Raw genomic sequence first — 21,821 nt, 5'->3', positions numbered from 1 at the left:
CAAGGAGAACAGTTTCAGCAGTTGGTAATGGAACCTACACAGGATGGGGTCATACTGGACTTAGAAACATAGAAATAGACAGCAGATAAGGGCCAGGGCCCATCTAGTCTGCCCACCCCAATGACCCTCCCCTACCTTTCTCTGTGAATAGATCCCACGTGTCTATCCCATTTGTCCTTAAAATCAGGCACGCTACTGAATAACCTGAAGTGGAAGACTATTCCAGCGATCAACCACCCTTTCAGTGAGTACAGTTGCAACTTATCCAGCCGTTCCTCGTACAGGAGATCCTTGAGTCCCGAGACCATCCGGGTGGCCATTCTCTGGACCGACACCAGTCTCAGCACATCCTTACGATAATGCGGCCTCCAGAATTGAACACAGTATTCCAGGTGGGGCCTCACCATGGATCTATACAATGGCATAATGACTTCAGGCTTACGGCTGATGAAACTCCTGCGTATGCAATCTATGATTTGCCTTGCCTTGGTGCTTATAAATGGGGAAAGTGTTTCTGATGTTACAGTGGGTGATCATCTGGCATCCAGTGATCACTGCATGGTACGATTTAATATTAAGATGGGTATAGAGAGGGCTCATTCAAAAGCAAAGGTTCTAGATTTTTTTAAAAACTAACTTTGTTCGGATAGGGTTTACATCAAGGAATTATTGTCTGGATGGGAACGTCTGAAAGGAGTGGAAATGCAGTGGGCAAAACTGAAAGGAGTGATTGTAAGGGCGGCAAACCTTTTTGTGAGGCAAGCAAGAGGAAAAGAAGGCCACTTTGGTTCTCAAAAGTAGTAGCTGAGAAGGTAAGGAATAAGAGGTTAGCTTTCATAAACTACAAAAGATTGCAGAAAGAGAAAAACAGGCAAAAATATTTGGAAAAGTTAAGATAGGCTGGTCTCGTAGTCAGGAAATCAAAGATGAAAATGGAAGAAAAATGGCTGACACAGTAAAACGGGAGAGACAAGACATTTTTTTAGATATATTAGGGATAGGAAGAAGTGCAAAAGTGGCATTGTGAGACTCGAAGATGAAGGGGAGGAATATGTAGAAACTGATAAAGAAAAGGCCGAATTGCTTAACAGATATTTCTGTTCTGTGTTCACGGCTGAAGCGCCGGGAGCAGGACCGCAGAAGACAAATGTGAATAGGGATGGAAGAGTAATAGACCCTGATTGATTTTCAGAGGGTTATGTTTGTGAGGAGCTAGCTAAAATAAAGGTAGACAAAGCAATGTGGCTGAATGGTGTACATCCTAGGGTGCTGAAAGAATTTAAGGAAGTTCTGGTAGCTCCGCTGACTGATCTTTTCAACGAGTCTCTAGAGTCAGGAGTGGTACCGGAGGACTGGCGAAGGGTGGATGTGGTCTCTCGCCACAAAAGTGGAAGTAAGGAAGAAGTAGGGAATTACAGGCCGGTAAGTCTGACTTCAGTGGTAAGCAAATTAATAGAAACACTTTTAAAACAGAGAATGGTCAAGTTTCTGGAATCCTGTGGAGGTAAAATGGATTCACAAGAGGTAGATCTTGTCAGACAAATCTGATCAATTTCTTTGACTGGGTGACCACAGAATTGGATAGAGCAGTGTTCTTCAACCGCCGGTCTGTGGACCGGTGCCTGTTCGCAGAAATTTTCTGCTGGTCCACAGGGCCGGCACCTCCATCAGACCCAAGAGATTGTTCTGTAGCCGCCGGTCCTCGCTACGATCAATGTGGCGTCTTCGGGCCGGCTCCCTGAGTGCTGCAGTGCACAAAGCTGTGGGAAAACATGAGAACATAAGCAATGCCTCTGCTGGGTCAGACCTGAGGTCCATCGTGCCAAGCAGTCCGCTCACGCGGCGGCCCAACAGGTCCAGGACCTGTGCAGTAATCCTCTATCTATACCCCTCTATCCCCTTTTCCAGCAGGAAATTGTCCAATCCTTTCTTGAACCCCAGTACCGTACTCTGCCCTATTACGCTCTCTGGAAACGCATTCCAGGTGTCCACCACACGTTAGGTAAAGAAGAACTTCCCAGCATTCGTTTTGAATCTGTCCCCTTTCAACTTTTCTGAATGCCCTCTTGTTCTTTTATTATTCGAAAGTTTGAAGAATCTGTCCCTCTATACTCTCTCTCTATGCCCTTCATGATCTTGTAAGTCTCTATCATATCCCCTCTAAGTCTCCTCTTCTCCAGCCTGCGCCTGACATCGCAACATCAGAGGGAAGGCTTCCAGATGAAGCGCAGGATGCGCATGAGAAGCCACTTCCCACAGCTTTGTGCAATACAGCACTTAGGGAGCCGGCCCGAAGACCCTGCATTGATCGCACCATTGACCGGCCTGAAGCTAACACAGGGGGGCAGGCAAGAAGGCAAGGCACATGGAGAGAGAGACAACAACGGTAGGGGAAATGCTTTTATTTTTTTTTTTTTTTATTTAGTGATTTTACATCTGCCCTAACTGTCTGTCCTAACTGTCTGTTCAGGAAGAAATGCATTTGTTTGTTTTTCTCTGGTGGTTGTACTGCTTGCAGAGTCTTGCATCTTAGGGTTTGTTTGTGAATATTAGTACTTTTAGTTTTTGGACCTGCATTTGCATGGAGTTATCTGTTTTCTGGTAGGAATGAATGTTGAAAAGCATACAGTGTGCTTTGTGTATTTTAATTTTGTGGTTAACCATTATGTGTTGTTAATACGATTATATTGTATCTGTGTATATATGAAAATGGATGGAAAAAATGGTATTACAATTAGAACTATTATGGGGTGGAGATTTGGTGGAGATAGGCATGACTTAGCCCAGTGTTCTTCAACTGCCGGTCCACGGACTGGTGCCGGTCCACAAAATAATTATTTTATTTCCGCCGGTCCATAGGTGTCAAAAGGTTGAGGAACACTGGGATAGAGGATGTGCGCTAGATGTGGTGTATTTAGATTTTAGCAAAGCTTTTGACAGTGTTCCACACAGACGTCTAATAAATAAACTGAGTGCACTCGGGATGGGTCCCAAAGTGACGGGCTGGGTCAAGAACTAGTTGAGTGGAAGGCGACAGAGGAGATCACTCTGAGGAAAGGGATGTTACCAGTGGTGTGCCTCAAGGTTCTGTTCTTGGGCCTATTCTTTTTAACATTTTTATAAATAATATTGCTGAAGGGTTGTCGGGTAAGATTTGCCTCTTTGCAGATGATACGAAAATATGCAATAGAGTAGACACGCCGGATGGTGTGAATAACGTGAAGAAAGACCTGGCGAAATTTGGCAGCTAAAATTTAATGCTAAGAAATGCAAGGCCATGCATTTGGGCTGCAAAAACCCAAGGGAACAATACAATTAGGAAGTGAAGAGCTTATGTGCATGACAGAAGAGCAGAACTTGGGGTGAATGTATATGATGATCTTAACGTGGCCAAACAAGTTGAAAAGGTGATGGCGAAAGTTAGAAGGATGCTAGGTTGCATAGGGAGAATTATAGCTAGTAGGAAAAAGGAGGTATTGATGCCCCTGTATAAGACTTTGGTGCGACCTCATTTAGAATATTGTGTACAATTCTGAAGGCTGGACATTCAAAAAGATATAAAAAGGATGAAGTTGGTCCAGAGGAAGGCTACTAAAATGGTATGTGGTCTTCATCATAAGGTGTATGGGGACAGACTTAAAGATCTCAATCTGTATACTTTGGAGGAAAGGCGGGAGAGGGGAGATATGATAGAGACATTTAAATACCTATGTAATGTAAATGCGCATGAGTCGAGCCTCTTTAATTTGAAAGGAAACTCTGCAATGAGAGGGCATAGGATGAAGTTAAGAGGTGATAGGCTCCGGAGTAATCTAAGGAAATACTTTTTTATAGAAAGGGTTGTAGATGCATGGAACAGTCTCCCAGAAGAGGTGGTGTAGACAGAGACTGTGTCTGAATTCAAAAGGGCCTGGGATAGGCACATGGGATCTCTAGGAGAGAGAATAGATAATGGTTACTGCAGATGGGCAGACTAGATGGGCCATTTGGCCTTTATCTGCCATCATGTTTCTATGTTCTGACTACCATATATCTATATATATAAAATCGGAGGTATGTATGTGTGTATGTGCCGCGATCACGCAAAAACGGCTTGACCAATTTGAACGAAACTTGGTATGCAGATCCCTCACTACCTGGGATGATATGTTCTGGGGGTCTCGCGGCCCACCTGCACACGTGGGCGGAGCTACAAACATAAAATCAGATTTCACCCATTCATGTCAATGGAAAAAATGTAAAAAGCTGCCATTCTCACAGTAATTCAAAAACGGCTTGACCGATTTGAATGAAACTTGGTAAGCAGATCCCTCACTACCTGGGGTGATATGTTCTGGGGGTCTCGCGGCCCACAACTCTATGTTGCTTGCTCAAGGGTGGGTTCACCCAAGAATTTATATGTTCTTGCTCCAGGAGGTGAAACTAAAATTGTTGTTTATAATCACGTTTTGCGTTCGTTGTATTGTATTCATTTTGTCAAATATTTCACATTATAATTTGAATATTGTACTTTTTATTAAGCTGTAAAAAAATAATTTCATTCACCACTATAAAGTATCTTTATTTGAATCCATTTACAGTGTTATTGCTATAATTAAATACCCGTGCAACGCTGGGGCATTAGCTAGTACTTGAATATAAACCGAGACTTTTGAGCCAAAAAATGACCAACAAATGGGAGTCTCGGGTCAGCACTGACCCGCCCCCTATTGAACCTGTCTGCAGGCCTCTGCTGGGCCTGCAATGAGACCTGGTGGTCCAGTTGTGGCAAAAAAGGAGGAAAAAAGGTTGACTCAAATATAAACAGGGGGGAGGTGTTAATATTCAAGTGCAGTGACTTGCCTAGCTCTGCACTCTGTTCCCCCCTCCCTTGCTGCTTTGCCAGACTCTGCATCCAGCCCCATCACTCCCTCTCCTCCCTCATCTGCCAGTCTTTGCACCCAGCCCCCCTCCCTGCCAGATTCTGTACCCTTTTCCTCCTATCTCCCGATGACTTGCAGACCTATTGTATTAGGAATGAATGTTATGTTTGTTGGTTTTTATATTTTACATAACTTTGGAACTTATGTAAATCGCATTGGATTTGGACTATGCGAGGTAATCAAAGAAACTAAATAAACTTGAAAATAAAACTTGAAACTCCACTGGGCCTTGAGACTTGATGGTTCAGCGGTGGCCGGGACAGGAGGGATCCCTCCCACCTTCTATCTCAGCCAATTCTAATTATTTTTATATCCCTCCCTCCCCACATATTTTGATATTGTTGGTGGTCCAGCGATGAATCGTGGCAGGAGCGACTTTCGAAGGAATTATAATCCTGCCGCGATTTACTGTTGGACCACCAGGGATACTAAAGTACACAGGAGAGGTGAGAGGGAGATAAAAATAATTAGAATCAGCTGGGACAGGAGATGGGAGGGATCCCTCCTGTCCCGGCCACCGCAGAACCATCAAGTCTCACGGAAGGCCCAGTGGAGGTCTGCAAGTCATCGGGAGATAGGGGAAAACGGTACAGAATCTGGCAGGAAGGGGGGCTGGGTGCAGAGACTTGCAGGGGAGGGAGTGAAGAGGCTGGATGCAGAGTCTGGCAAAGCAGCGAGGGAGGGGGGCAACAGGGTGCAGAGCTAGGCAGGGCATTGCACTTGAATATTACCCCCTCCCCCAGTTTATATTTGAGTCAACCTTTTTTCCTCCTTTTTAGAGGGAAAAAGGATTACCTCGGTATATATTCAGTTATACAGTATATAAGTGTGAGCTTTATTGAAGACTGTCAGGAGCTTTGCTGTATTTAGGTATGCCAATTTTCACCTGCTGTAGAGCAATAAGCCTGAAAGGGCCTACAGTGTGGGGGGTGAGTAGGAGTGGCTTGGTCAGCCCTTAAATATATGTGGGATGTGAGAGAGGAGGGATCTGGATCATGGGGAGGGAGGGGGGATTCTTATATTTAAGTATTTTTTATTGATTTCAATATATTGTCAAGTATAACTTGTACAGAAAGCAAATTTAACCAAAGCATATTAATCATTAAACAATAAAACCTTACTTAATAAAAGTTAAAAGTAACCAAATAGCGGACTTGGTTGCACTTGGTTTGTCAATGAAGCCCTCAGATATCTGTGCTGCAATGTTCTCACTGAAGCAGCTTGATACAGGTTAACACGTTATCTTTCATTGGGCATTCATGCTGCTTTTTAATGAATTTTTTAAATAGTTTTTAAATAATTTATAAATAATTTTAAATCTTTTTGAATTAAGTGCTTAAACAATATGTGCACAGTACAGCGACACTTACTTTGTGAAGAGTCGCTTGTTGGTTGAGCTAGAACAATCGGTCCAACAGGACCCGTTTCACCAATTACGGCTTCTTCAGGAGTCAGTATGGTTCAGGGGTCAGAAGGTTCTTTGAATGTGGTGGAAGGCAGAATACTCCAGCCTAAGGAGGAAAGCAGCAGACAACAGACCCTCTGGACAAGCAGTCCCTGATGCAGATTGGCGAAACATTGGCTGACGTTGGATTTGGGCTTTGATGACAAATGATATTCACACAATTGAGCTCGAACATACTGACCCCTGAAGAAGCCGTAATTGGTGAAACGGGTCCCATTGGGCCGATTGTTCTAGCTCAACCAACAAGCGACTCTTCACAAAGATAAGTGTCGCTGTAGTGTGCACATATTGTTTAAGCACTTAATTCAAAAAGATTTAAAATTATTTATGAATTATTTATAAATTATTTAAAAACTATTTTAAAAATTCATTAAAAAGCAGCATGAACGCCCAATGAAAGATAACATGTTAACCTGTATCAAGCTGCTTCAGTGAGAACATTGCAGCACAGGTATCTGAGGGCTTCATTGACAAACCAAGTGCAACCAAGTCCGCTATTTGGTTACTTTTGATAGATTTGGGACTTGATACCATTGCTTTTTAAGTAGTGAGTCACTATTAACAAAAGTTAAGTAAAATTACAAGAAGAATTATGGTAGGGAGGGGGGATTCTTAGAAGCAAAGGGCACATTATGTGGGTCCTGGACAATAAGTAGCATTGAATATCTAAGACTAAATCTACTCATGGTTGCATTTTAAAAAATGATTGCCATGGGCTGGAAACCATTTTTCAAATAGCTTTCAAAGGCAATACCACTTTCTTCAGATCTGATTAACTTAGCCCAATAAAAACAGTATCTTTTCTCTTCCTTTTTTTTTGTTCGGTATTATTTCTATTTATTACCTTAAAAAGTGGATTAAGACTGCTACCACACCATTTTATGCAAAGGCTAGACTAAACAGAATATTTTTCCTCAAATTGAGATTCTCCAGTTCTTTTTTCCAGAGTAAGGTTAAGAGCTTTCATTTCATAGTTTGTGTTTTAAATTATGTTTTGGCCAGCACATGGTAGTCATTGTTGAATTTTCATGGTCTGCAGTCTGAGGCACCAGATAGCAAAGAAAGATCTTGTATAATCAAATCACATTGTTTTCAGTATTCTAATTGTATCTTTAATCATTTAGACATACAATATAGAGTTACATTAGATTCACACAGACAGCTGTCTCGAAGTTTTTTTAATGGAACTCAAGAAAGGAAGATACAAACCAACATCACTATCAAAGGCTCCAATTGCACTGAATACGGCCTCTACATGTTGGCAAGTAAATCATATATAATAGCTACTTTTAAACTGCTTTGTCTGTTGTCTTATGTCTATGGTAATTAAGAAGCAAATAATGATATTCCAACCAGCAGCATGCAGAAGTGTCAGCAAGACCTTAGGAGTCAACTTTTCAACATGATTGGAGGTGCTAAACCTAATGGAAATTACCCTTCTCTGGACACAGTTAAGAGTTTTGATCAATATTGGGGTGCTGAAGCACCCACAATGCTGGCTCCTATGAGCAAGCCTGCATGGCTCCGAAATCCAGGACATAGTGATTCAAAATCCTGTCCTCAGTATTGGGTTTTAGGCTGTTCATCAGGGGCCTGATTGTATAAAGAGCAGCTAGGTGGCGCCTGTTTCCCAGGCACCACTTGGCCCAGTTGTCAGTCAGCCACTAGGTACAGAATCACACCTAGTGGCACCTAACTTTGACACACCTAGTGCCACTAGGTACAGAATCACACCTAGTGGCACCTAACAATATTGACGCTAGGCGTCAATATTGGGCCTGGGTTTTCCTTGCCTAATTTACTGGCACCTAACCACACTACGGGCTAGATTCACTAAGCAAACCGATCTTGTTCCGATCAGTTTGCGAGCCCTTTGCGACTCGATTTCCCTCCTGCTGTATTCACTAACCTGTTTTGCAATCCGATTCCGATCCGCGTACGCAAATGAGGGGAACCGCATGCAAAGTAGGCCGGGATGCGATTCACTAAAGATGGTCTGCGCATGTGCGGGGATCGCTACAGAGTGATACGTGCCGGCAGATGGGGTGTTTCTCCGATTCCCCCCATCTGCATGTTGTAGTTTGGTGAATTTGTCGGGCCCAATTGAGCAGGTTAGTGAATCTAGCCCTTACTTTGTGAATAGATATCTCTACTTAGGTGTCAGCAGGCACTGCTCCGAGTTCCACATGGAATTCTTAATTGCTTTTAATTTGTTATTAATGGTGTGGTCAATTACCACGCCAGTTAAGCTCATTATTCAATTTTGAGTTCCACATGAAACTCAGCTAGGTGTCCCCAATTGCACATGAACTGTTTAGTATGCATATAAGTATTCTGTTGCAATAAAAATAAGATTTGTGGAAGACGGAGGGTTCTTGGACAGAATTTAGGAATCTCTGCTAATACACTGCCTCTCATTAAACTGTAAAATGCAGTTAACAAGGAACTAGAATGCACTGTTTGTGCATTCTTATATTAATAGTTAATGTAGAAGCAAAATACTTGGGGCCTGATTCAGTCAATGATGCCAAAAGTTAGGCACTGCAAAGATCCACACTATATTCTATAAAGGGCAATCTGCACCAAGCGCCCTTTATAGAATAGCACTTAGGGACTGATTCTATAAATGGGCATCCTGATTATAGGCAGTGGTAGGCATTCTACCGCTGTCTGGCAGCCAATCGAGATACACTTTTTTTTTTTTTTTTTTTAAACCTGAGGCAAGCCGCCTACACTGTAGGCGTTTGTCACAGATGCAGGGAAACGCCTAGAGACACTTAAGCTCACCCAAGGCTGGGCATGGGCATGTTTTCTCCCGGAAGTGGCCTAGGGCGAGCTTAAGTGGCCCTAGGCATCTCCCTAGGGCCACGATAGATGCTTGAAATGTAGGACAGCGAAATGCTAGCCTACATTTCAAAAACTAAAACTACGTTTATTATATCAAATATTAAATGCGGTAAATGATACCACCTTTCAACAAACCAAGGAACTGACACGGTCTGTGTTTCAGTAAACACGCCTTCTTCAGAGGTCCATGGTTGATAAGGTTTTGAATCTAGACTCAATTTAAACTGATAATGAACATAAGCCTATGCACTTATCAAATAAACGCGAGCCAACGGTTCCAGCACAAAATGGACACCGAAGCAAAACAGAGCATGTTGAGACCAGTTTTTACTGCAGCTTAGTAAAAGATCCCCAAGTAATGTAATGAGTCAATGTTAGTGAAAACTGTCTTAATCTTGATATTCTTTGTTATTTTTAGGAGAAGCCAGATTTTCTGGATTCTGTGAAGGTGTCATTGGATTTTAATTTTTCTGATCCAGAAAATGGTCCTGTTCTTGATAGTGACTTACCAAATTCAATACATGAATATGTAAGTTGGTAGTTATTGTTCTGAATTTTGTTGATAAAACTGTGAGATTAACCATTAACATTTATAGTTCTTAGTACTGAAGAAGATGAAGATCTCTTGGATATATGAATTTTATGTAATGTTAATATGTATGTATTTGTGTGTGTGTATCCTCTATAATAAAACCCTAAGTGCGCATGCGACAGTGGTGGCGGTTTATGCATCCCAGCAAGCGCAGCAGCCGCGGAGCATTTGCTAGGCCGGCCCACTTCGATAATGCAAGGTGCCCCGAGGCTGCCCAGGCTAGCGGATGCTGGACAGAAGGAGCAGGGAAAGGAGAAGGCCTACTGCTGGGCAGGGGGATCAGGTAAGAATGCTGCTGGACAGGGGAGAGGTAAAAGGAAGGGCGAAGGCCTACTGCTGGACAGTGGGAGCAGGGAAGAGGTGCTGCTAGACAGGGTGGAGGTTAAACGAAGGGAGAAGGGCTGCTGCTGGACAGGGGGAGCAGTGAAGGGGTGCCTCTGGACGGGGGGAGGTAAAACGAAGGGAGAAGGGCTGCTGCTGGACAGAAGTCATCAGGCAAGGTTTTGGCATCTGTCCTCTGGGACATAGATGGAATTTTTCTTGTAGATTACCTAGAAAATGGTGCAACTATCACAGCAAAATACTATGTTGCACTTCTCGACAAAAGTGAAGCAGCAACTGGTCTCCAAACATCAAGGCAAGCTTTTGAAAGGAATCTTGTTTCTTCGAGACAATGCCACTCCTCTCAAGGTGGCCATTGCATCAGAAATTGGCAGATCTTTACTTTGAAGTTCTGAAACACCTGGCCTTCTCACCTGATTTGCCCCCATCAGACTGCTACCTCTTTCCTAACCTCAAGAAACACCTCAAGGGAAGAACGTTTTCAATCATTGAGGATGCCACATTAGCTGCAGATGTGTGGTTTGCAGCACAACCAAAATAATTTTTCTTGGACGGTTTAAAGAAATTAGAACAATGAAGTCATAAGTTTATGGAGCTCAGTGGTGAATATGTAAATACAGTTTTCTACAGTCTCATAGCTTTGTTGTTTTCCTTACAAAGCATAGGATCTATTAGCACCCCCTCGTATTACAGTAGTTGATGGATAATTGAAGTAACCAGATTTTCACTTTCTTGAATTTTCAGAATGAGGAGGGGAGTTCTATAGGTGAGAGCCTAGGTAGAAGGCAATATCCTTTGTGACATTAAGGTCCATATGTGTGTATAAAGGATGATAGATTAAGGCAGACTCTGAATAGTACATGATAATCAGATAGGTTAGTGGTGGAATGAGCATTCTACCCTATAAAGACCAGGATGAGGATTTTTAAAGTAAATGAAATTAAACCTGGGCACTAGTGCTCAACTTTAAGCAGGTGATCTTTAATGTCATGTGTTGCCAATATCTTATCTCCTACGGCCCTTTTCTACAAGTAAATCAAAGGAACTGTTAGGCACAGCACTGTTAGGAGAGCTTCCTGCCTATCTATCTTCTGATGTTCAGCAACATCTAACCAGACAATTCAGCTGAATATCAGCACTAACTGCCCTGCATTGTCTAGTTAGTACTGGGGTGGTCCATGACCAAAGCATAGGCAGAGCCAGTACTTACCCAGTTAGTGGCAATATTCAGACTACTAACCAGTTTAGCAGGCAGCTAAAGTTAGGACAGTAAAAGGCTGTCCTAACTTTAGCCTGTGAGCTAACAGAGCACTAGTCCAGTCAAGTTTGGGTAACAGCATAAGGGATTTCTGGTGGCTCCTCAGTGCTTCTCCTCTACTCTAGGCTACCCTGGACATCCCTGGTGATCTATGGAACTCTTTGGGAAGAAGTGATTCTCACTTGCTTCTGCCCATATGGCTCCAGCCTTTAAATGGCTACAGGATCCTCTAGTGGCAGTTTTTCTGTACTCACTAGTACTGTGAAATCGCCACTAGAAGTTGCAGTAGCCATTTTAAGAGAAGAGCCATGATAGCAGGAGCAAGTGGGCAACTTGCTCCTTCTGTAGAATTATCTAGACCACCCATGACATAGTAACATAGTAGATGACGCAGATAAAGACCCAAATGGCTCATCCAGTCTGCCCAACCTGATTCAATTTAAATTTTTTTCTTCTTAGCTATTTCTGAGCAAGAATCCAAAGCTTTACCCGGTACTGTGCTTGGGTTCCAACTGTCCAACTGCCCGGAAATCTCCGTTAAAACCTACTCCATCCCATCTAAACCCTTCCAGCCATTGAAGCCCTCTCCAGCCCATACCTCACCCAAACAGCCATATAAAGACACAGACCTTGCAAGTCTGCCCAGTACTGGCCCTTGTTCAATATTTAATATTATTTTCTGATTCTAAATCCTCTGTGTTCATCCCACGTTTCTTTGAACTCAATCACCCTTTTCCTCTACACCACCTCTCTCGGGAGCGCATTCCAGGCATCCACCACCCTCTCCGTAAAGTAGAATTTCCTAACATTGCTCTTGAATCTACCACCCCTCAACCTCAAATTATGTCCTCTGGTTTTACCATTTTCCTTTCTCTGGAAAAGATTTTGTTCTATGTTAATACCCTTCAAGTATTTGAACGTCTGAATCGTATCTCTCCTGTCCATCCTTTCCTCTAGGATATACATATTCAGGGCTTCCAGTCTATCCTCATACATCTTCTGGCGCAAGCCTCCTATCATTTTCGTCGCCCTCCTCTGGACTGCTTCAAGTCTTCTTACGTTCTTCGCCAGATACGGTCTCCAAAACTGAACACAATACTCCAATTGGGGCCTTACCAATGACCTGTACAAGGGCATCAACACCTTCTTCCTTCTACTGGCTACGCCTCTCTTTATACAGCCCAGCATCCTTCTGGCAGCAGCCACTGCCTTGTCACACTGTTTTTTCACCTTTAGATCTTCGTACACTATCACCCCATGGTCCCTCTCCCCGTCCATGCATATCAGCTTCTCACCTCCCAGCATATACGGTTCCTTCCGATTATTAATCCACAAATGCATTACTCTGCATTTCTTTGCATTGAATTTTAGTTGCCAGGCATTAGACCATTCCTCTAACTTTTGCAGATGCTTTTTCATATTTTCCACTCCCTCTTCAGTGTCAACTCTGTTACAAATCTTGGTATCATCTGCAAAAAGCCACACTTTTCCTTCTAACCCTTCAGCAATGTCACTCACAAACATATTAAACAGGATCGGCCCCAGCACCCTGAGGGACTCCACTACTCACCTTTCCTTCCTCTGAGCGACTTCCATTAACCACCACCCTCTGGCGTCTGTCCGACAGCCAGTTTTTAACCCAGTTCACCACTTTGGGTCCTAACTTCAGCCCTTCAAGTTTGTTCAACAGCCTCCTATGAGGAACCATATCAAAGACTTTGCTGAAATCTAAGTAAATTACATCTAGCATATGTCCTCGATCCAGCTTCCTGGTCACCCAATCAAAAAATTCAATCAAGTTTGTTTGGCACGATTTACCTTTTGTAAAGCCATGTTGCCTCGGATCCTGTAACCCATTAGATTCAAGAAAGAACACTATCCTTTCTTTCAGCAACACTTCCATTATTTTTCCAACAACCGAAGTGAAGCTCACTGGCCTGTAGTTTCCTGCTTCATTCCTGTGACCACTTTTGTGAATAGGGACCACATCCACTCTCCTCCAATCCCTAGGAACCACTCTCGTCTCCAGAGATTTGTTGAACAAGTCTTTAATAGGACTCGCCAGAACCTCTCTGAGCTCCCTTAGTATCCTGGGATGGATCCCGTCTGGTCCCATCGCTTTGTCCACCTTCAGTTTTTCAAGTTGCTCATAAAAACTCTCCTCAGTGAACAGCAAAGAATCTACTCCATTTTCTCGTGTAACTTTGCCAGACAATCTCGGTCCTTCTCCAGGATTTTCTTCTGTGAACACAGAACAGAAGTATTTGTTTAGCACATTTGCTTTTTCCTCTTTCCTCATCACTCTCCACATATCGGTTCCTAGCATCTTTTAGTTTAGCAATTCCATTTTTCATCTTCCTCCTTTCACTAATATATCTGAAAAAAATTTTGTCTCCCTTTTTTACATTTTTAGCCTTTGTTCTTCCGCCTGTGCTTTTGCCAGACGTATCTTTCTCTTGGCTTTTTTCAGTTTCACCCTGTAGTCCTTTCTGCACTCCTCTTCTTGGGTTTTTTTATATTTCACGAATGCCAACTCTTTCGCCTTTATTTTCTCCATCACTAGTTTGGAGAACCATATTGACTTCCTTTTTCTCTTGTTTTTATTTATTTTCTTCACATAAAGGTCCGTAGCCATTTTTATCGCTCCTTTCAGCTTAGACCACTGTCTTTCCACTTCTCTTATGTCCTCCCATCCTAACAGCTCTTTCTTCAGGTACTCTCCCATTGCATTAAAGTCCGTACGTTTGAAATCTAGGACTTTAAGTATCGTGCAGCCACTCTCCACTTTAGCCGTTATATCAAACCAAACTATTTGATGATCGCTACTTCCCAGGTGAGCACCCACTCAAACATCCAAAGTAAGCCTGGGAGGGGAGGATTAAGTAGGGGTCTCTTTGGTAGCATCCTAATTTCCGAGGAGGGAGGAAGCGGAGGACTTGGGATAAGGGCACCCGCTTCTCTTTATGCAGATCCTGACCAATATTCATTCAGGCCAGTATTAAGTGTCTTATACAGGCCTCGGCTGAATATTGGCCAAGACTCACATGCCACCCTGGCCAAGTATATTTAATGCTGGTGCTCAGACATGGGCCAGCTTTGAATATCCAGGCCTAATTCTGCCCACGGCAATCGCATTAAAAAATAAAAAAGACCTGCTGGCTGAATATTGACCAGTAAATATTTTTCAGGAAGTTGCATAAGAGAAGACTAATGAAACCATAGCACATCAAGACAATGTTGTTGATTCGTCTAATTGTATAGTTTAAATAATTTCTTGACTGAAAATCCTGGCAAAGATCATATTTTCTTAATTCCTAACAGAAAACTGGAAAATTGTTGTATAGTGCATAGAAAAGCAAAGGCTTATAATTCAAAGCAGAAACCTTAGCCTCTTGCGAGAAACCAAGTTGGTCTAATTCAGCCTCTGTCTCAGGTACCCTGATGCAAACACAAGTAGCTTGGGCTGTCTTTCTGAGTGGTTTGGATTTAAGTGAGCACAATATAAACTAGCTTGGAGAAGAGACTATATAATTATTTCAATTTCATTCTTGTAGATTCCCTTTACAAAAGATTGTGGAAACAAGAAGAAATGTATTACAGATCTGGTACTGCAGACAAATACAAGTATAACTGGCTACAGGTAATACTCTAAGCGACAAAAGGCTACAAAATGGAATGAAAATGCTTCTCAATCCATGACTTATGCTGGCTTTTACAAAGCTGCAATAAAGGTTTCTACCATGGGCCAGCGAGGTAAATGCTCCAGCACTCATAGAATTCCATTGAGTGTCAGAGTATTTATCTCACTGTCCCGCGGTAGAAATCTCTACCACGGCTTTGTAAAAGGAGTCTATCATGGGGGATTTTATCATATGCCTTCTGAAAATCCACATTCACGCTGTCAACCTGCTTACCCTTATCTGCATGTTTATTCTAGACATGGTCTGTCAATCTTCTTACTCTTATGCACATATTTATTAATACCTTAAAATCTAACAGTTTGTTATTGCAAAATACCACTCTGCTAGATCCATGTTGCCTTTGACACTTTAAGTCTTGTGTATACAGTATGTACCCTATATGTACTGTATTTAGTTGTTGTTTTTTTTTCAGAATGGCCTTTACCATTTTGCCTGGCATTGATATCATCTCATTATAGTTTTTTGTATCCTTCTAGATTCCTTTATTTTATTTTTTTTTTCAAATTGGTATTACTTTGACAATCCTACATTTGGAAATTACAAATAAGGTTTCTAAAGTAACCCCCAGTGGGGGGCGTGGCTTGGAGCGCGCACGATATGGCAGCCTAACCGCAGCGCTCCCGTATCCAGGCAACAAACGGAAAAAAAATAAAACTTTCACTTTGTCTAATCGCTATAAAAAATACATAAAACAACGTCGGAAATGGCAAGTATGAAGCAGGGAAAATCTGAAAAACCTTCAACATCGGGTATATCAGCAAAAAGAACAAAAGTAACTCCCCTGTCACCATCGAGTGTGCCGTTCCCGATGGAAACTGAAGAACTCACTGAAAAGTCCGATATTATGACTGAACTGTTCAAAATAAAACTGATGCTGACTGAAAATGCCAATAAAATCTCTGAAGTTAAAGAAGAACTTCTCAACATGAAACAAGAGATCCAAACCGAAAGACAGAGAATGGCAGTGATGGAAGAAAAAATGGAGAAATTTGAATCCTTCACACAAGAATATGATAAAGATAAAAAAGAAGTAGCAGCTTTAAAAAATCAATTGGTGGATATGGAAAACCGAGGAAAAAGAAAGAACATCAGAATTTTAGGGCTGGCTGAAAATATTGAAGGGGGAGATCCTGTACAATTCTTGGAAAATCTTTTACCTAAACTGTTTCAGCTCAATTCAAAATGGCCGTTAGAAATAGAAAGAGCCCACAGAATCCCCCTAAGAAAGCCAGTAAACCAGGCTGCTCCAAGACCTTTGATATTCAAGGTATTAAGGTACCAACATGCTCAGGAAATATTAAAAATGGCAAAAGCAAATAAAAACTTGAATTATAAAGGATCAAAACTGATTTTAGTTCCTGATTTTGCCAAATATACTGCAAATATAAGAAAACAATTCCTCACATACAGACAGCAGTTGAAAGAAAAAGGTTACATATATGGAATATATTATCCATCCACTATGAGAGTATCCAGTGGAAATAAATCCATATATTTTCAAGACCCTGCAAAGCTGAAAGAATTTTTGACACAAGAAGAACCTATGTTTACATAAAAAACAGAATAAAAGGAATAATTCAACTGAAGAAAGAAGAAAGAAAAAAAGAAGAAAGAAGAAAGAAGATAGAAAAAAGGGAAAAATAAAGAAGATTATTAAAAAAAAAAAAATAAGACATAAGAAATATTACTAAATGGAAAGATAATTTACTGATATAGTGGATGCAATAATATAATATTATTATATCAAATTAATTATTAATAAAATAATTGCATCCACTTTCATTAATACTAGTGAAAAAAAAAAAATTTTTTAATTATTAAAATATAAATAAATAAATTATAAAACTAATAATATTTATATAAAATATATATTTTAATCAAAATAGAGAATTTATTTAATTATATAAGTATATTAACTTAATATGATTAATGAATAATGAAAATGATTTACTATGAATTTATTATTAATAATATTGAAAGGAAAATTTGTTATTGTTATATTGAGAATAAGACCAAAAAAAAAAAAAAAAGAAATATATTAATTTATTATAAAAACAATATTTTAATTCTATGTAAGAAGATTGTAATTTTATGAAATATATACAAGATAATAATTTGAATATTGAATGGATTAATTAATAAAATAGGTGTCTATTATAAAATTTATATTTAATTCAATTATTCAGTTATATTAACTTATTATGGAAAAATAATGAATTAAGTAATTGATTGGTAGATAATTAATAAAATAGGAATTCATTATAAAACTTATTTATTGATATAAAATGTAAATTCTATTCAAGTATTCATTTAAATTAATTCATTATGAAAATTATCTATGAAAATGAATGAAATGTATTTATTATTAATATTAATATATTTATAAAAATGGATATATTTAATTTACATGATGAATAACAGATATTTAGAGAATAAGAGATATATTTGTAATATGTTTATTTATTAAGAATATTATATTACATGTATGCATAATATTGAATTTAATTTTATGAATCAAATATATATAATTCTCAGTAAATTTATAAAATTTTATAGATTAAATGGATATAATTTCCAATTATATAAGGGTGGAAGTATAAAGAATGTATTGAATTTAGAAATATGTTTTTAAATAATATAATGAATTATTAGTTGCCTGGAGATGGAGATTTAGGTTTTGCATGACCAATGCGTGTTCCAAATCAGAATATGATAATGGGTGGGGAGGGAGGGAAAATAATGGGTGGGATAGGAGATAAATTTTTATTGAATGTGCTAGGAACTAATCTTGTAAATTATCATAGAATATTGGTTAAAACATAATTATTGATTAGATGGATATAAAAATGTATTCGTTGAATGTCAATGGTTTAAATCATCCTATTAAGAAAAAGAAATTATTATCGTTCCTTAAAAATCAAAATGCGGACATTTACTTCATTCAAGAGACCCATCTTTCGGAAATTGAATCAAAAAAACTATCTGGAGGTTGGATTTCTAAATGTTTATTTGCACCTGCTTTAAAGAAAAAAGCTGGAGTGGCTGTTCTAATAAACAAAAAATGTAATGCAGATTTTAAATTAATTAATTATGATCCCTTAGGTAGATGGGTACATATCGAAATGGTTCTGGGAAATACAACCCTGAATTTATTCAATTTATATGCTCCTAATACGAATCAAATGGAGTTTTTTAAACAAATTCAACAATTACTTTTACCACTGGCTACATCTAATTTAATAGTAGCAGGGGATTTCAATGCTGTAATGGATCCGATTTTGGATAAAAAACCAAGTAAAATTATGAAATCATTAGGCTTAGATAATTTGATACTATCTTGTGATTTAGTAGATATATGGCGAATTCTTCATTTTAATGATCAGGAATTTTCTTTTTGTTCTCAGGTCCATAAATCTTTTTCACGAATTGATTATATATTTGTTTCTAATAATATAGCGCAGCGTGTACTAAAAGCAACAATTGATCCCATTATAATTTCAGATCATGCTGGTGTGTGGATTAATCTTCAAAATTATGATGTTGAAAACTTTGATTCAATATGGAGATTTAATAATGATTTACTAGCAGATTCAAAATTTCTTGAAGATTTTAAAATAAAAATGCAAGAATTCTTTCAATTTAATGAATCAGATACTATTAATGCTGAGATCTTATGGGATGCTTTTAAAGCAACTATGAGAGGAAATATTATTTCATATTCAACATTTATTAATAAACAAAAAAAAAAACAATTTCTTGAGATGGGAAAGCAAATTAAATTATTAGAAAATAAATTAATTGAGAAATGGGAAAATAATACATTACAAGAAATATTAAAATTAAAAGTTAAATATAATGAGATTTCTTCTCAAATTGTGAGGAAAGACATTTTCAATAAACAAGTACAATATTATGGAAATTCAAATAAAGCTGGGAAATTATTAGCAAATTTTCTTAAAGTAAAGAAAAGAAAATCTAAGATTATTGCAATTAAAGATACACAAGGTAACACACATACCAACACAAAAGATATTATAACACAATTTCTTGATTTTTACAAAGAATTATACACTTCCAATTCTTATAAAAATAAAGAACAAGACGGATTAACTTTTTTAAATTCATATATTGGACCAAATATTCCAGATCATATAAAAGGAAGTTTAGAAGAACCTATATCTTTAAAAGAGTTAGAAACAGCATTGAAGTCTCTTAGAGTTGGATCCGCTCCAGGTGGAGATGGGTATACTGTTGAATTTTATAAATTTTTCCAAAATATCATATTACCACATCTATTAAATTTGTATCAATATCAAATAAAGAATGAAAATATTTCTGGTACTATGGCAGAATCGATAATTATAGTCTTACCAAAACCAAACAAAGATCCTACTCTGGTTTCAAATTACAGGCCTATTTCATTATTGAATGTGGATAACAAATTAATGGCTAAAATATTAGCATTAAGATTGGCTAAAGTTCTTCCTTTCATTATTGATGTACATCAAACAGGATTTATTGCTAAAAGACATTCATCAAATAATACTAGATTAGCATTCCACTCATTAAATTTAGCAAAAAAAATAAATGATCCAGCTTTTTTAATATCTTTAGATGCAGAAAAAGCCTTTGATAGAGTGGAATGGAATTTTATATACCAAGCTTTACAATGGTTTGGTATAGGATCCGGTTTTATTAAAATGATTCAGACATTGTATAGCTCTCCTGGAGCAAGATTATATATTAACAATAATTTATCAAATAGATTTAACTTGCATAGGGGAGTTAGACAAGGATGCCCTCTGTCTCCTTTACTTTTTGATATTGTCCTAGAACCTTTATTAATTGCAATAAATAAAACTAGGGAGATAAAGGGAATATCATTTACCAGTTTTGAATTTAAATTATCTGCATATGCAGATGATATATTATTATATTTAAGAGAACCGGAAACTACTATTCCATGTATACTTAATTTAATAGAAAAATATGGTAATTTTTCTGGATATAAAATTAATTGGAACAAATCTGAAATTCTCCCAATCAATGTTCATTGTACCAAAGGATTATTTGATCCATATTCATTTATTTGGAAAGAGGATGGAATAAAATACTTAGGAATTATGATTAAAAATACAATTGAAGACACAGTCAAAGAGAATGAAAAACTTTTATTGAAAAAAATAACAGAAATGTGTGAGCAATGGAATCCATTACATCTTTCTTGGTGGGGAAGAATTCAAACAATTAAAATGATGATATTGCCTGTGGTTTGTTACCAAATGAGTATGATTCCAATATTTTTCCAGGGGTCATTTTATAAAAAACTTAACAATGTTCTTACAAAATTTGTTTGGTGTGGGAAAAGACCAAGAATCGCTTTAGTATCATTACAAAGACCAATTATGGAAGGGGGGGTAAATTTTCCAAATTTTTATAGGTATCATCAAGCCTATATTTTAAGACAGGGTATGTATTGGATCCTCCCAGATCTTTTAGAAAATGTACCAGATTGGTTGTATTTAGAATGGCGGCTCCTGTTCCCTTTACATCCAGAACAGTTAATAACTATAACAATGCCTAAAAGATACAAAGACCACAGAATTTTATTTGACACTTGGAAAACATTGAGATACATCAGTAATCTGTCACCAGAACCTATTGCTAAATCTCTAAATCAATCAATATGGGTAAACTCCAGGATCAGAATTGGCGGATTTAAAATAGTCTGGAAACAATGGATAAATGCAGGAATACGAACATTGAATGATGTCATATCAGAAGGTTCACTGCTTAGTTTTTCACAATTGCAAAATAAATTTGGATTAAATAAAACACAATATTTTAAATGGATGCAATTGAAGCAGGCCATTCAGGTAGGGTTCCCTGAATGGAAAAATCTAAATAATCAATATAGTTTACAGGTTCTATGTTTCCAGACGGATTTTTTGGGTCACCAAGCCGCAAAATGGTACAAATTGATATACGGATTTTTAAATAAAAAAAAGAAAACAGGTCTTAGGGATATTTGGAGTATTGAGATTGGTCAGACAATTTCTGAGTCTCAATGGCCACGATTTTGGTCCTGGAGATTAAGATCTACAAAGTCAGCATCTATGAATCAAACATGGTTGTTCTTATTACATAGAGTGTTCTGGACCCCAACGCGCCTGCAAAAAATAGATAGTACTAGATCCAATAGATGCTGGCATTGTAAATTGGAAATAGGGACGTTAGATCATTTAATCTTTTTCTGTCCCTGTGTAAACGCATTTTGGAATTCAATTTGGCCCCAAATTAATAAGTTACTAGAGAATTATGTAGGACTCTCATATGATACCATATTATTTGGCACTGCAATGAGAACTAAGAGTCCGATATCAGCAAATAATAATAAGCTATTACTAATATTAACAGGAGTCGCCATGCAACAAATTACTCAAAATTGGAAAGATTATACCAAATTAAATTTTACATTCTGGTGGAATTCGGTCTGTCATATATATAAAATGGAAAAAAAATTAGCATTACAACAAGGGAATCTTCTTAATTTCAAGAAAATTTGGCAACCATTGACTAATTATTCTAATGATTAGTTTTCTTAGCACAATGATAAAAATTATATATGAATGGGGTGGGATTTGATTAATCAATGGAAACATGTTATACAAAAAGGGGGAGGGATTTATATTTT

General features: G+C 38.4%; 1 protein-coding gene across 1 annotated transcript in view; it reads left to right on the top strand.

Moving 5' to 3' along the window:
• Positions 1-21,821, top strand: part of ITGA1 (integrin subunit alpha 1) — a 284,456-nt gene that overhangs the window by 213,056 nt on the left and 49,579 nt on the right. The window contains exons 17-19 of the mRNA XM_033931541.1: positions 7,512-7,648; positions 9,653-9,763; positions 14,981-15,066. Of these exons, the coding sequence (XP_033787432.1) occupies positions 7,512-7,648; positions 9,653-9,763; positions 14,981-15,066 (334 nt within the window). The remainder of the gene's footprint in view (positions 1-7,511; positions 7,649-9,652; positions 9,764-14,980; positions 15,067-21,821) is intronic.

Source organism: Geotrypetes seraphini, chromosome 1 (assembly GCF_902459505.1).
Source record: "Geotrypetes seraphini chromosome 1, aGeoSer1.1, whole genome shotgun sequence".
Classification (NCBI taxonomy): Eukaryota; Metazoa; Chordata; class Amphibia; order Gymnophiona; family Dermophiidae; genus Geotrypetes; species Geotrypetes seraphini.
The sequence above is the reverse complement of the archived record's forward strand: the minus strand, read 5'-3'. Positions and strand labels throughout refer to the sequence as shown.